At 44.5% G+C, this 16,309-nt stretch overlaps 1 protein-coding gene across 6 annotated transcripts in view; it reads right to left on the bottom strand.

Moving 5' to 3' along the window:
* LOC139228926 (MORN repeat-containing protein 1-like) overlaps positions 1 to 16,309 on the bottom strand; it is a 308,947-nt gene that overhangs the window by 276,845 nt on the left and 15,793 nt on the right. For all 6 annotated transcript variants that reach the window (XR_011587643.1, XR_011587642.1, XM_070860450.1 and 3 more), the window contains exons 7-8: positions 6,281 to 6,377; positions 4,412 to 4,522 (exon numbers count right to left, since the gene is read on the bottom strand). Coding sequence is in view for 4 of the 6 variants with exons in the window: in XM_070860450.1 (XP_070716551.1) it covers positions 4,412 to 4,522; positions 6,281 to 6,377 (208 nt within the window). In the remaining 2 variants the exon portion in view is untranslated. The remainder of the gene's footprint in view (positions 1 to 4,411; positions 4,523 to 6,280; positions 6,378 to 16,309) is intronic.

Here is a 16,309-nt window from a genome sequence, read left to right as displayed (position 1 = left end):
TTTCACTTCAAGTCTCGCTCCCTATCTTCACATTTTCTTCCTCTGTTTTGTATTTTGCCTGATCTTTTACTTTTCATCTTTTTGATATCTCTCTATTATTCTCTTTCTTTTCAACCCTTTCGATTAATCATCAAATTATTCTTTGTTTTATTGTTTCACGTTCCTGCTTTTCCTGGTTCTTTTTCGCTGGCTCACCCTTCAATTTTGGAGTCTGCTTTTTATTTTGTTCTTATTTCTTCTGATTTCTCTCCTCGCCATGCTATCTGTTTCTCAATCCTTACAACATGGCTGATCCAGTCTGACTACACCAGCTCCAGGATCATAGGAATAGGACTGAGCCCATCGAGCCTGTTCCACCATTCAATGAGATCATAGCTGATCTGTGACCTAAACCATGCATTGCGCACAGTTTTGGTCTCCTTATTTAAGGAAGAATCTACTTGCCTTAGAGGCAGTGCAACAAAGGTTCACTAGATTGATTCCTGAGATGAGTGGGTTGTCCTATGAGGAGAAATTGAGTAGATTGGGCTTATAGTCTCTGGAGTTTAGAAGAATGAGAGGTGATCTAATTGAAACATGTAAGATTCTAAAGGGGATTGACAAGATAAATGCAGAGAGGTTGTCTCCCCTGGCTGGAGAGTCCAGAACTAGGAGACATAGCCTCAGGATAAGGGGCTGGCTTTTAAAAAAAGACTTGCATTTATATAGCGCCTTTCACAACCACTGGACATCTCAAAGTGCTTTACAGCCAATTAAGTGGTTTTGAAGTGTAGTCACTGTTGTAATGTGGGAAACGTGGCAGCCAATTTGCGCACAGCAAGCTCCCACAAACAGCAATGTGATAATGACCAGATAATCTGTTTTTGTTGTGTTGATTGAGGGATAAATATTGGCCAGGACACCGGGGATAACTCCCCTGCTCTTCTTTGAAATAGTGCCATGGGATCTTTTACGGCCACCTGAGAGAACAGCAGGAGCCTAGGTTTAACGTCTCATCCGAAAGACGGCACCTCCGACAGTGCAGCACTCCCTCAGCACTGCACTGGAGTGTCAGCCTGGATTTTTGTGCTCAAGTCCCTGGAGTGGGAATTGAACCCACAACCACCTGACTCAGAGGTGGGTGTGCTACTGAGCCTCTAAGGCTGAGGTGAGGAGGAATTTCTTCACTTAGTGAGTTGTGAATCTTTGGAATTCACTGCCTCAGGCTGCGATAGATAGACTTTTGGACTCCGGAGTAATAAAGGGAGATGGGGATAGTGCCGGAAAGTGGAGTTGAGGTCTAAGACACTGCTGCTCCTAAATCTTATGTTATGTTCTCATATTCCAACTCTATATACCCACCTTTGCCCCATATCCCTCATAACCTTTAGTTGACAAAAATCTATCACTCTCAAATTTAAAATTAACAATTGACTTAGCATCAATTGCTATTTGTGGAAGAGAGTTCCAAACTTCTACCACCCTTTGTATGTAGAAGTGTTTCCAAATTTCACTTCTGAAGGGTCTGGCTCTAATTTTTAAACTATGCTCCCTAGTCCTAGAATTGCTTATAGTACTCTAGGTGTGGTCCAACCAGGGCTTTGTATAGCTGCAGCATAACCTCTACTTTTATAACTTCTATTAAAAAAAATATTCTAGTCCTCTAGATATAAAGGCCAGCATTCATTTAGCCTTTTTGATTATTTACTGTACCTGTTCATGACATTTTAATGATCGATGTACTTGGACCCCCATGTCTCTTTGGACCTCCACCGTTTTTAGCTTTTCACCATTTAGAAAGTACCCTTTCCTATCATTTTTAGATCCAAAGTGGATGACCTCACATTTGCCTACATTGAAATCCATTTGCCACAGGTTTGCCTAGTCACTTAATCTATTGATATCTCTTGGTAATTTTATGTTTTCATCCTATGCCTACAATGCCGCCCATCATAAGAACATAAGAAACAGGAGCAGGAATACCATTTGGCCCCTCGAGCCTGCTCATTCAATAAGATCATGGCTGATCTTATCATGGACTCAGCTCCACTTCCCTACCCGCTCCCCATAACCCTTTATGCCATCATCGGCAAATTTGGATATATGGCTTTCTATGCCATCATCTAAGTCATGAATAAATACTGTGAATAATTGAGTCCCCAACACAGATCCTTGCGGGACACCACTAGTCACATCCTGCCAATTAGAGTCCCAACCCATTATCCCTACTCTCTGTCTCCTGCCGATCACCAATTTCCTATCCAGGTTAGTAATTTGCCTTCAATTCCGTGGACTTCTACCTTAGTTAATGGTCGCTTACATGGGACTTTATCAAATGCCTTCTGGAAGTCCATATACATTTCCCTGTCCACTACTTTAGGCACCTCCTCAAAAAATTCAATCAAGTTTGTCAGACATGACTTACCTTTCACAAATCCATGCTGGCTTTCTCTGATCAACTGAAAATGTTTGAGGTGTTCAGTCATTCTATCCTTAATTATAGGCTCTAGTAATTTCTTGACAACAGATGTTAGGTTAACTGGTCTATAATTCCCTGGTTTCCCTCTCAGCAATTCATAAATAGCGGAGTGACATGCACAATTTTCCAATCTAAAGGAATGGTTCCTGAATCAAGAGAACTTTGGAAGATTATAGTTAGGGCATCTGCAATGTGCTCACCTACTTTCTTTAAAACCCTGGGATGGAAACCATCTGGCCCTGGGGATTTGTCACTCTTTGGTGCCATTATGTTTTTCATTCATTTTCTAATATACTTGCTTTGTGTCAGTGTATTGTGTCAGCTTCTCAGCTTCATTGGTTCCTATTGTCCGACTCCAAAAATGCTATTTATTTGCTCCTTCAGCTTTCTTCCTTTTTCCTTCTGACTTTGCTGTAGTACCTCACCTAGGCAACCATTTTTCCATACCTGAGCCTAGACATTGATTGCCAGCATTCCACCATGGTGGTCATCATAGCTGGACTCGATCGTGTCCTCATTCGACACCCACGCAGGTGCCTTTTCCAGCAGGAGTCTTTTGATAACCATCCAGATCAGGCGCTCCGGTCTGTACGGCTTAGTTCTGTGCCAGGCAGTGAGCCAACAGCGGAAGAAGCTGTCTATTTACTCTGAATTAGTTCGTGCATCAGGGTATTAGGCCACCCAGTTCACCAGATTAATAGAAAATGGGAGTGATCACACTGCATTTACCCGTGAATTGAGCACCACTCTGCATATTGTCAATAAGGCATTGGGCGCAGTAAAATCAAGTCAGATCAGCATCAAGTCCTTCCAGGGCTCACAAAATAGCAAGCATTTACAGGAATTACTCACACAGCCTGACAGTTTGTTCCTCCCAAAAATTAGTCTTTTTGTTGCCAGCCAGCTAGCCTGTCAGTTTGGGTTTGGTTTGGATCAGTTTTGCTAGTGGGAAACCAATGTTGCTGCTGACAGGTCCTAGCCATTAGCAAACATTTGCTGTCTGTGAAATAAATTAAACTGGAGTCTTGCTCTTTCAGGTACCCTTTGTGCATTTAAAAGATATGAAATTGGGTCATCTGCTGCAGGCTGCCGTGCGTGACATCCAGCGCTGCACAATCCAAAATAATGGGACACAGCGGCTGCTCTATTCACACCTCCCAGCTCGATTCGTCTTTTCCCCAAAAATGTCACTGTGTAGATTTAAACATCTTGCTGCATGCTATTAAAGGCTGAAGACAGACTTAGAGGAGTACAAGACCATTGCAATGTTGGTGTTAGTTTACTAAATAATAATGAACACTCAGTTTCTGAGGCCTGTTATTAATTTGTGCTGAGAAATAGTACCTTTCCAGACCGCATGCTGCCTGCTGCTCCTGAGTACCTTACCCTGAGTAGTCATCTCTGGCCAGACCTAGTTCTCGCCCTCTGTCCTCAGGGGGCTCACTCTGCTGGGGTTTGGCTCCATGGGTTTAGGCAGCCCTTTGGTACCTCACCTAAAGTGGCCATTCTTCCAGCGTGAATTCAGGTAGAGAGTATCGGCAGTCTATTGAACCGGGGGTGGTTGGGAGGGATGAGGAGCATCACATCCAAGCCTAACCCTGTCCTCGCTCAACCTCTGCACATAGGCCCTTTCCGACTGGGGCCAGTGATCAGCAGCACTGAGGCCAAATGCAGCAGCACAACTGTTACCCCGATGGGATTAGCTAATTGGGCACCAACCAGGGTTAAAGCCGAGGCCTTCAGATCAGCCATGATCTTATTGAATGGCGGAGCAGGCTCGAGGGGCCGTACGGCCTACTCCTGTTCCTATTTCTTAAGTTCTTCCAAACCTGTAAGACTCGGTTCCACGCCAAGCAGTGCATGTACCCACCAAACTACTGGCACAGCGACAGCAAAACTTAAGTTCCTATATTGTCTGGGTGCACTGTAATTATGATAATGGATGACCCTTACCTTCTACGACCTCTCCTTCATTACTTTGAAGTTGAACTTGAATGGTAAATGGAGAACCCTGCACCACCTCCTGTATCTCCTCACCGAGGATCACCAGCTTAGTAGCTTCAGCTTTTCCCAAAAAAGAAAGAGATCCCATTATATATAAGACATTGTTAGTCACACGCTGCAAGACAAGCAACACCCAGATTTTACTTTGAAAACAACATAAAGACTAATGTGTAACATGTGGTACTAGAGGTGGAGTGTCCAGATATTAGGCTAAGGATTACGTATTGGCAAAATCATAACAGTGTCTCCTGCCACAGACTAATGAACTACTTCTGTTAGGAATTAAGTGTTAAATTTCTTTCTGAATTCTTCATTCATTGTGGACACATGTAAGGTATTGTACATAGGAAGAAAAATGGGCGTCAAAGAGCTAAGGATGAAGTGGAAAGATCTGGGAGTATTAATGGACTCAATGCTGCACATGATCAATCATTGCGGAGCAGCAATCAACAAAACAAAAAGAATGCTGAACCATAAAATCAGAAAGACAGCATACAAGCCAGAGGAAGTCATGTTCAACAGTACAGTCATCTGTAAAACCACACCTTGAGTACTGTGTCCAGTTCGGGTCACCGAGACACAAGGGGGACATTCAGAGAAGAAACATCAGACTCTAGCATCAGAGGGAAAACATAGCCTTATCGTTGGGTTCATCGTAGATAAAATTCTTTCCCCCAGGTGGTATTAATAGAACAATGGATTTCAGTTCATCTAATTTGGGGAACTGGAAGATTCAATGGGTTAATACCTTGAGGGGCCCTAGTTTAAATCCAGCCCAGACTGAGGGTATAAAAGCCTCCACTCTTTCCTGGTTGTAGGTGTCCTAATTACAACTAGTCTGGGCAGCACAAACCCAATTTTTACTCTTTTTGGTGATACATTTCCCCCTTCTCCCCTTAAGGCACTGACTCTTGTTGGGGTCCAGTTCCACATGGTGGGTAACCATAATTCATGTAGAACAATTGACAGTACATGTTGGCAAGCTATTCCATCAGCAGATGCATCACAGGCAAGTTTGATAGTGTCTTCACCCAATGTCCACATGTTGGCACTTCCAGCTGGGGTCAATGGTCAGTAATCGTGAGTGGGAACTCTGGATGATTTTCCCCTCCCAAACACAAAAAAAAAGGAGAATCATTCCCGAGAATGTCTCACAAACACTTGGTAGCCAATTCAGAGGCTGACTGCAGGTTGCATGTGCACAACTGCTAGTTCAGGACAGTATTGTACTGGTTATGCTACTGGCCTAGCAAACCAGAGGTCCCAAGTTCAAATCTCACCATGGCAACTCCTGAATTCAATAAATCTGGTCTTTTGTTACTAATATCAGGGAAGCGAACCCGTCGCCTCGACACGTGACTCCAGTCCTGCACTACATGGTTGACTCTTACTGCCCCTAAATGGCGTAGCAAGCCAATCAAGTTCAAAGCAACCAAGGATGGGCAATAATTGTGGCCTTGCCAGTATCATCCATGTTCTGAGGACAAATAATAAAAAAGGCCCATCATAAAAAAAGAGGGAGTCTCACCATTAGCAAAACATAAATACAGCTGATTGGGAAGTTACAAAAATATTTTGTTAAGAAACATAAAATGGAGCAAAACAGGGCTGTCTAGGTCAAAACAGTGAGACTACAAGCAATATTCATTGAAGAAAATAAATACAGAAAGAGAACATGCCCTTTAAATTGTCATCCAGATCTAAACGTCTCAGTACCCTTCATCACTAAAACCACACACAGACAGGACGATTGTTAATCAATGACTGTGTTATCAGTGCGACACGTGCAGCTGGTAATGCAGTCTGAAGGGTACGCACCGGCGGGACGACCATTGATCCACATTCCATCATAAACAACACTGCTACAGTGAATCATGCAGCCTCGCCCATTAAACAGGTCGTTTCTCCACTGTCCCTGAAATGAGGGAAAAGATTTCAACCACTGTTTTATTTTTTTTGTTAACAACTACAGAACCTATCCCTCAATACCGAACCGAACCCGCCCCACCACAGAACCGTATCCCTCACTACAGAACCGTATCCCCCAATACCGAACCGTATCCCCCAATACCGAACCGTATCCCCCAATACCGAACCGTATCCCCCAATACCGAACCGTATCCCCCAATACCGAACCGTATCCCTCACTACAGAACCGTATCCCTCACTACAGAACCGTATCCCTCACTACAGAACCGTATCCCTCAATACAGAACCGTATCCCCCAATACCGAACCGTATCCCCCAATACCGAACAGTATCCCTCACTACCGAACCGTATCCCTCACTACCGAACCGTATCCCTCACTACCGAACCGTATCCCCCAATACCGAACCGTATCCCCCAATACCGAACCGTATCCCCCAATACCGAACCGTATCCCTCAATACAGAACCGTATCCCCCAATACCGAACCGTATCCCCCAATACCGAACCGTATCCCCCAATACCGAACCGTATCCCTCAATACAGAACCGTATCCCTCAATACAGAACCGTATCCCCCAATACCGAACCGTATCCCTCACTACAGAACCGTATCCCCCAATACCGAACCGTATCCCTCACTACAGAACCGTATCCCCCAATACCGAACCATATCCCTCACTACAGAACCGTATCCCCCATTACCGAACCACATCCCCCACAGAACTATATGGCCATTATAATACCATACATTGTTGGAGCAGAGTAGAGAGAGCTTGGCTCTGCATCTAACAGCACTATACCTAGGTCTGGTGGTGTTTGCTGTTGTCACTGCCAAAACGCAAAGTACTCCATTCCCAGTCCCTCATCTTGATGAGCACAAAATTCACAAAGTCATAACAATCTCGTAAATGGCAGCAAGTTTAACACAACGATCAGAAACTCCCTGAAACTTCCTCCCACAAATAAGCGAGGTCATACCTGCCCCTCCCATTACCGCCCCCTTCCTCTCCTGAGGGTACTGGCTCTTCCTGGCGTACTGTTCCATGGGTACCAGCAGCCCTCCACCATCTTGTTCAAACTGGATCATTCTTCATATGTGAGCCTAGACAGTGAATGTTGGCAAGCTATTTGACTATGGGAGACATCTCATTGCCAAGAATGTTGTATTAGTGAGGACGACTTCACGCTGCCAAATTTATTTGACTATCTCTAAGAATACGTAGGCACCCTTACTGCCCTCCCAGCATACACTAGCTGTACATGGTAATGCTGAGACCCAGGGAGAGTTCCGAAACCACTGGATCAAATCAGCCTCTTTGATTTATTTATTACCTTGTTGTTTTATCCAGTTCGGCTGTTTACCAAAAATGATTGTGCTTCACTGGTCATGCTTCACCCTACCTGGTCTGGCTGGTTGGCTTTGGATCTGATGCCCAGAGGTGAAAGAGTAATGCTGGAACATAGTGTGCTACCCTGTCCCTGTGCACAACGAAAGCATTGGTGGTTTCCAAAGTAACTCCGATAATAAGTGGTATGCAGCCGGCAGCTGTTTGTGTCTCTTTTAACACATGCAGGATGTTTGTGTACAGTTACATAAGTCGGCCTGTAAATAACACCAGCCTGATTCTCTGAGGTATTCCTGAGAAAGGATCCAGGGAGATGAGCCGAATGTGCTCCTTCAGAGACACCGGAATGCATTGGGAACACATTCCCATCAACTTACTTCCCTAACATTTCACAGGTGAGAGGACCCGTAAGAATCCCCACCTGTTCCATACAATAAACAGCCACAGCTGACTGAGCAGGTGTGGACGAGAGCAAGGCCTCCTCGGGGAGAGATGGCAATATACAGGCAGCCAACAAACACTCCGTATTCCAAACATTTAGAATAACCATAGTGAAATGGCTGCTTTGGAATCCTAGCCAAAGCCAGACAGATGCTAAATAGACCTACATAAGATTATAAGAAATAGGAGCAGGAGTAGGCCATACGGCCCCACAAGGCTGATCTTCTATCCCAACTCCACTTTCCCGCCCTATCCCTTGATTCCCTTAGTGTCCAAAAATCTATCGACCTCGGCCTTGAATATACTCAACAACTGAGCATCCACAGCCCTCTGGGGCAGAGAATTCCAAACATTCACAACCCTCTGTAAAGAAATTTCTCTTCATCTCAGGCTTAAATAGCCGACCCCTTAGCCTGAGACTATGCCCCCTAGTACTAGACTCTCCAGCCAGGGTATACAGCCTTTCAGCATCTACCCTGTCAAGTCCTCTAAGAATATTATAAATTTAATTAGATCACCTCTCATTCCTCTAAACTCCAGAGAAAATAGGCCCATTCTACTCGATCTCTCCTCGTAGGACAATGCTCTCATCCCAGGAATCGATCTAGTGAACCTTTATTGCAACCCTGCTAAGGCAAGTATATCCTTCCTTAGGTAAGTAGACTAAAGCTATATACAGTACTCCAGGCGTTGTTTCACCAAAGCCCTGTATAATTGCAGCAAGACCTCTGTACTCTTATGCTCCAACCCCCATTGCAGTAAAGGCTAACATACCATTTGCCATCCTAACTGGTTGCTGTACCTGCATGTTAACTTTGTGATTTGTGTACAAGGGCACCCAAATCCTTCTGAATACAAACATTTCCCAGCCTCTCACCTTTTAAAAAATATTCTGCTTTTCTATTCTTCCTATCAAAGTGGGTAATTTTATATTTCCCCACATTATACTTCATCTGCCACTTTCTTTCCCACTCACTTAACTTGTCTATATCCCTTTGCAGCCTCTTTGCGTCGCTCTCACAGCTTACTTTCCCACCTAGCTTTGTATCGTCAACAAACATGGATACAGTACACAGTCCCCTCATCCAAGTCATTGATATAGATTGTAAATAGCTGAGGCTCAAGCAACGATCCTTGCAACACCACACTAGTTACAACCTGTTAACCCGAAAGTGAGCAGTTTATTCCGACTCTCTGTTTTCTGTCCGTTAACCAATCCTCAATCCAAGCGAATATATTACCTCCAAGAGGGTCTGTACGTCCTGATGAATTAGTTTTCTGGCCCTAAACTGTCCCTTTTAGATTCTGTTCGTACTGTCCCTCTACACCTCCCTCCCTCAGCAGGACATACTGTCCCTCTACACCTCCCTCCCTCCCTCAGCAGGACATACTGTCCCTCTACACCTCCCTCCCTCCCTCAGCGGGACATACTGTTGCTCTTGGGGGTAAGATATTAGCTTGTATGAGGATTGGTTAGCAAGCCTGGTTCTATAAGGGGGATATACTGAGTCAGTATTCACCAATCCATTGGGCAGAGAGAATTAGGGCTACGGTGGTAATATTCTTTTCGCTGTCTGAAATGATTTGACGTTGATTCAAATGCTCTGATCCAACCATACAGTGCAATCAAACTTACAGATGCAGTCCGAATAAAATCCAATTTCCTCCCCTCCTTTCCTTGATTCATACTGGCATACAGTTCCACAAGCATGGGTTACCCTCCAGTAACTTGCCCAAATGTCCATTCTTGGATGGTCAGTGTACTCACCTGAGAGGCTTCGAGTCACTGGGTAGGCATCAGTAGCTGGAAGTCAGATTAAATTCCCCCTCACTTGCCCAGGGATACGAAGTCATCTTGTAATAGCCTTTCACCAACCTGGTTGAGTTACAGACTAGGTATCGAACCTTTCTAGTCTGTGTAACTTAGTGACACACTAGTTAGAAACTGAGCCACTAGCGGCAGCATCAATCGAATATTTTCTCCATTCGCAACCTTTAGAACAGAATGCCCTTGTGTCCACTGAACAGGACACAGAGGAAAGCAAATGAACTCCCTGGAACATTTTCAATAAAACACATGCTAGGAAACAGATGGCCGAGAGGGAATTATAAGAGAGGAATCCACTCCAGAATTTGAGAAGAATGAAGAGGAAAGTGAGAAGAATGTTTTTCCCCCACACAGATGGTTATTAGAACAAGGAAAGCTTCACCACAAGGGGCTGTTGAGGTAAACATTGTAACATTATTTAAAGGGGAACTAGATATAAAAGGATAGAGGGAAAGGGCAGGGAAGTGGGATTAGAGTACGTAGCTACAGTTGAAGAGCTAGTACTGGTACAAGCGCAATGGGCCAAATGGTGCTTCTCTATGATTCTATCATGTCTCAAATTTGAACAGTAAAGCTCCAGCCAGTTTAGGGATCAATTAAATAGCACACTTGTCTTAATGTCTTGTAATTCAAGGGCAGCCTATAAATATATAAGAACATAAGAAATAGGAACAGGAGTAGGCCATACGGCCCCTCGAGCCTGCTCCACCATTCAATAAGATCATGGCTGATCTGATCATGGACTCAGCTTCACTTCCCTGCCCGCTCCCCATAACCCCTTTTTGTTTAAGAAATTGTCTATTTCTGTCTTAAATTTATTCAATGTCCCAGCTTCCACAGCTCTCTGAGGCAGCAAATTCCACAGATTTACAACCCTCAGAGAAGAAATTTCTCCTCATCTCTGTTTTAAATGGGCGGCTCCTTATTCTAAGATCATGCCCTCTAGTTCTAGTCTCCCCCATCAGCGGAAACATCCTCTCTGCATCCACTTTGTCAAGCCCCCTCATAATCTTATACATTTCGATAAAATCACCTCTCATTCTTCTGAATTTCAGAGGCCCAACCGACTCAACCTTTCCTCATAAGTCAACCCCCTCATCTCCGCAATCAACCTAGTGAACCTTCTCTGAACTTCCTCCAAAGCAAGTATATCCTTTCGTAAATATGGAAACCAAAACTGCACACAGTATTCCAGGTGTGGCCTCACCAATACCTTGTATAGCTGTAGCAAGACTTCCTTGCTTTTATACTCCATCCCCTTTGCCATAAAGGCCAAGATTCCATCGGCCTTCCTGATCACTTGCTGTACCTGCATACTATCCTTTTGTTTCATACACAAGTACCCCCAGGTCCTGCTGTACTGCAGCACTTTGCAATCTTTCTCCATTTAAATAATAACTTGCTCTTTGATTTTTTTTCTGCCTAAGTGCATGACCTCACACTTTCTAACATTATACTCCATCTGCCAAATTTTTGCCCACTCATTTAGCCTGTCGATGTCCTTTTGTAGATTTTTTGTGTCCTCCTCACACATTGCTTTTCCTCCCATCTTTGTACCGTCAGCAAACTTGGCTACGTTACACTCGGTCCCTTCTTCCAAGTCGTTAATATAGATTGTAAATAGTTGTGGTCCCAGCACTGATCCCTGCGGCACCCTGCTAGTTACTGGTTGCCAACAGAGAATGAACCATTTATCGCGACTCTCTATTTTCTGTTAGTGAGCCAATCCTTGCTAATATATTACCCCCAACCCCGTGAACTTTTATCTTGTGCATAATATATTATTAAACTTTAACCAAAAGAGTGTTAAAGTTAGGGGTGGCAGTGCAAGGGCATGAGAAACTTTTCCACTTTTTGAGCCCAGGGTTAGCAATGAGAATTCCCAGGTTGGACACAGTAGAGGTTAGATGCAGAACAAAGTTCCCAGTGCATGCCTTACTTACATATCTAACCTCAGTCTTAGTAGAGAATTCCTCACTTAACCAGTGTAACATTTCCAGCCATTCTTACGCCTGCTCTTAATGGGATTATCAAATGAGTTTCTGTGTGGTCCCTGGCCGATGAGTGATCATCCAGTAATTTGATGTAGGACTCCCACAGGCTGCAAAAGGGAACATACTCTCGACCCATTGGTCTGAGCCTGGAGGGCACAGTGCTAGCTCACTGCACCATCAGTTTGGGGAATGTTTAATTTTGAAAGGTAGTTTTTTTTTCAATTATCTCCCCTTCCCTCACTCACGTAGGAACAAAACAATCTTATTTAAAAATACATATTCTCCACTTTGTGCCAGGCTACATATTTCCTCATCCAAGTGGCCCTCTGGGTGTGTGAGCTGCATCGGGTCCTGCTCACAGCTCGCAGGGCATACTGGGAGGGCAGGAGCATGCGCGCAGACTTCACTGCGCATGCGCACAGCTGCCGGCAGTGCTTTCTGCGCTGGCCTGTTGCTCCGCCCCCCACTTCACAAGCTGCGCCACACTGGGACACCGGAGAGTCGGCAGAGCGGGCAGGATGGGGCCCTTTTTTTCCAGCACGCAAAGTCGGCGCATTTAAAGTAAGTGCGCCGAAAAAAGGGGTTGGGGAAAATTGGGCCCATAGTCTTAGAATAAGGGGCTGCCCATTTAAAACTGAAATGAGGAGAAATTTCTTCTCTCACAGGGTTGTAAATCTATGGAATTCTCTACCCCAGAGAATTGAATATAAATGACCCCTGGGTCATTGAATATATTTAAGGCAGAGATAGACAGATTTTTGAGCGATAAGGGAGTGAAGGGTTATGGTGAGCAGGCAGGGAAGTGGAGCTGAGTCCATGATCAGATCAGCCATGATCTTACTGAATGGCGGAGCAGGATCGAGGGGCCAAATGGCCTACTCCTGCTCCTATTTCTCATGTTCTTATTTAACTAGTCCAGTGTTTATGCTCCATATGAGTCTCCTCCCACCCTACAATAGTGTGCTAACTCACAAGATTGCTCAGTCCTCTTTCTATGCTTATTTTAACACTGTCTGTCTGAATCCAACTTAGAGTGATCGGCTGATGAATTCAGCTGATTGATGGGATGAATGTCTCCTCTCTCAGCCAATTCTAAGATTCTTAAGTGAACTGAGTTTCAGGCTCTCAACCGATACATTGCCCATAACTTGGTACTAAATTGGCAATCTCCCTCGGGGAGCTGTCAAAGGTGGTAAGGCGTGGGGAAGGGAAATGTCACGCTGGTGCAGTGGGGCAGTTCTTCTAAGGCTGGGATCCAGGCATGTGATTGGGGTAAAATAGACCTTGCCTCTTCCTGACCCAGGGATTCTCAGGCCAGCTGCAGTGCTGCTCGACTGAAATCAGCTAGTGATATTTATAGCAATAAGCAGCTTCATCAAAGTTTTGACAGAAAGAACTTGCATTTTTATAGCACTTTCTGTCACATCCTCAGGACGTCACAAAGTGCTTCACATCCAATGACTTACACCGAGTGTGACCAACCGAGCCAAGCTGACACAACCAATGGCTCCTATCATTTGTCTGCCCTGAGCCTGTAGATCCCAGGAGAGTGGGAATGGGCCTCAGCACATCAGCGTTCTGGAGGTGGTGGTGGTGGGAGAGGAGTGGGGGAAGGGAAGAATTAAGCAAGGAATGTTTGGCTTTTAAGCCAGTTTAAAATATTAAAACCATCACCCTCGTTCCTCTTTCTCCCCATTGGTGGGAATAACAGCAACATTTCCACAGAAGAGGATATGACAGGAGATTTACGCCAATCCCCATCACTCTGACCTTCAGAGGGAGGCGTGAAGGAAGCAGAAATTGCGGCTAAAAAACTGAAGGCCAACTCTCAGCATAAATTTGCATTACCTTCACATATTTGTCATAGTGCAGCCAAGAGTTTCTAAATGATTAAGTGCTGTTTGCGCGAGTCTTCGGCAACCAACACACAGAGACGTATTTGCAGCAAATCCAAACATTCATCCTTACAGGCGGATAGCAATTCCCCACGCAAAACTCCACAGCCCCAGCCGCTAGTACTCAGCGATGATTCATTACCCAGTCGCTGGATTATTACAGAATTGTTTTGTTAAGTGCTTTGCATTTTCCAAAGTCCCACTGTCAGCACTACAGACAAGCAAAGCATCTTAAAGTAGGGAGCTTTAAAACAAGAACAGGGTTAGGATTCTCTGGTTCTTTGCTTATTTGGATCTATTTCTGCTGATTTGTTTGGAATGTTTTTGTTTTGGTGGTGATGAGTGACAAAACTATCAAGGGAACTGGCTGGGAGGAGTTGCTGCGAATTGCAGTGCGAAGGAGCTGAAAGTCACATACACAGTCAAAATGACAGCCATTGAAGCACACGGTCTAATTGACTTTGTCCCACTTATGTTGGTTCAGCTCTCTTGCACTGTCGGGCTCAGTAACTCCTCCAAGTCTGTTCCTTAATCCATTCAGACATTACACAACTTTGTGGGTGCCGCTATTCATTGCTCACCCTGGTGATATATTACCATGGTAATATATTTTCTGCTGCTAGCCCACAAATGATCTCCTTCATTACTGGCCGTGGTGGGATTTGCACTCACGGCCTCAGGGTTGCTAGGCCAGTACCATAAGCACCAAGCTACAATAACTGCATTCTAATGGGGAAACTCTTTTAATGAGGAATCGAATGATAAAAATTATATTCCATAGAACAAGTTTGGTTTATTGTTGGGATTTAAGCCTGTTTATAATCAGTATCTTTTGCTATTTCCCATCGTAGATTCTGAGATTTGTTTTGGGTTATGTCAACCTTAAGATTACAACATGATTCACGTAAAATTAACAAAAACTTGCATTTATATGGTGCCTTTAACATAGTACAACATTGCAAGGCGCTTCACAGGAACATTATGAGACAAAATTTGAAACCGAGCCTCATAAAGAGTTATTAGGACAGGTGACCAAATGCTTGGTCAAAGAGGTAGGTTTTAAGGAGGAGAGAGAGGTAGAGAGACGGAGAAGTGTACGGAGGGAATTCCAGAGCTTAGGGCCAAGACGTCCGAAGGCACAGCCAGCAATGGTGGGGCGATGAAAATCAGCAATGTGTAAGAGGCCAGAATTGGAGGAGTGCATTGTTTCCGGAGGGTTGTAGGGTTAGAGTGGGTTACATGGAAGGCCATCGAGGAATTTGAACACGAGAATGAGAATATTAAGGGTCATAGAGGTGGAAACCCTCATCGCATTTAAAAAGTACTTGGATATGTATTTGAAGTGTCACAACCTACAGGGCTACAGACCAAGCGCTGGAAAGTGGGATTAGACTGGATAGTCCTTTTTCAGCCTGCACAGACATAATGGGCCAAATAGCCTCCTTCTGTGCCGTAAATTTCTATGACTATGATTAAAATCGAGGCGTTGCCGGACTGGGATGGGTGATTGGGACTTGGTGAGTGTTAGGATATGGGCAGCAAAGTTTGCATTCTTAAACTAAGCCATACAGACTAGGGAGGTTGCAGGTTTGGTCCATTCTCTGAGTTAGCGGGTCTCAGCTGAAATGGTAGTGAGCTACAATTGGCTTCAGTATTCTTAGATGAGAGGGGTGATAATCTCCATGTGGAGACGGGAGAAAGAACCATCCAATTACTCCCACTCCCCAGCTCTTTCCCCATAGCTGCTTCCACCACCCTTTCAGATCATTAAAACCCATTGCATAAAAAATGTTCCTCATCTTGGATCTTTTGCCAATTATCTTGAATCTGTGTCCTCTGGTTACCGGCCCTCCTGCCACTGGAAACAGTTTCTCCCTATCTACTCTACCAAAACCTTCATAACTTTGAAAATCTCTATCAAATCTCCCCGTAACCTTCTCTGCTTCTGTGGCTTACAGAGACAGGTCAAATACATTGTTGGGATAGTTTGCCAGTTTGGCCGAGAGATAACATTGTTAAGCTGCTTCTGCCCCCCGAGACATTTGACTTTTAAGGATGATGGGGTAATGCTCCAACTGTGCATTGCATCACCCACAGATGGGGAATTCAGGCACGGCTGTGTGTACCTGGATTTCTAATGTGCTCTCAGCAGGCACTGCTCCCTGCCAGCGATGCTAAGTTAGAAAATTACCCTTCTTATACTTTAACCATTAGGGCCAATTTGCCTTGCTAGCTTTGGGACTCCTCGCAACTCTAAAAACTTGAGAAAAAATACTTATCAGGCTGAATTTACAGGTTAATGGGAGGGTTGTTGCAAAGTGGTTTTGTTTCACACTGGTGCTAAGAAGTTGCAGAGTAAATCCGGAGTCAGAGCCCAGTTGGCTGGGGGAGGGGGAGGTGGGTGCTGGGCGGGT

The sequence above is a fragment of the Pristiophorus japonicus genome, chromosome 18 (assembly GCF_044704955.1).
Source record: "Pristiophorus japonicus isolate sPriJap1 chromosome 18, sPriJap1.hap1, whole genome shotgun sequence".
Lineage (NCBI taxonomy): Eukaryota > Metazoa > Chordata > Chondrichthyes > Pristiophoridae > Pristiophorus > Pristiophorus japonicus.
This window is presented reverse-complemented; position numbering and strand designations above follow the sequence as displayed.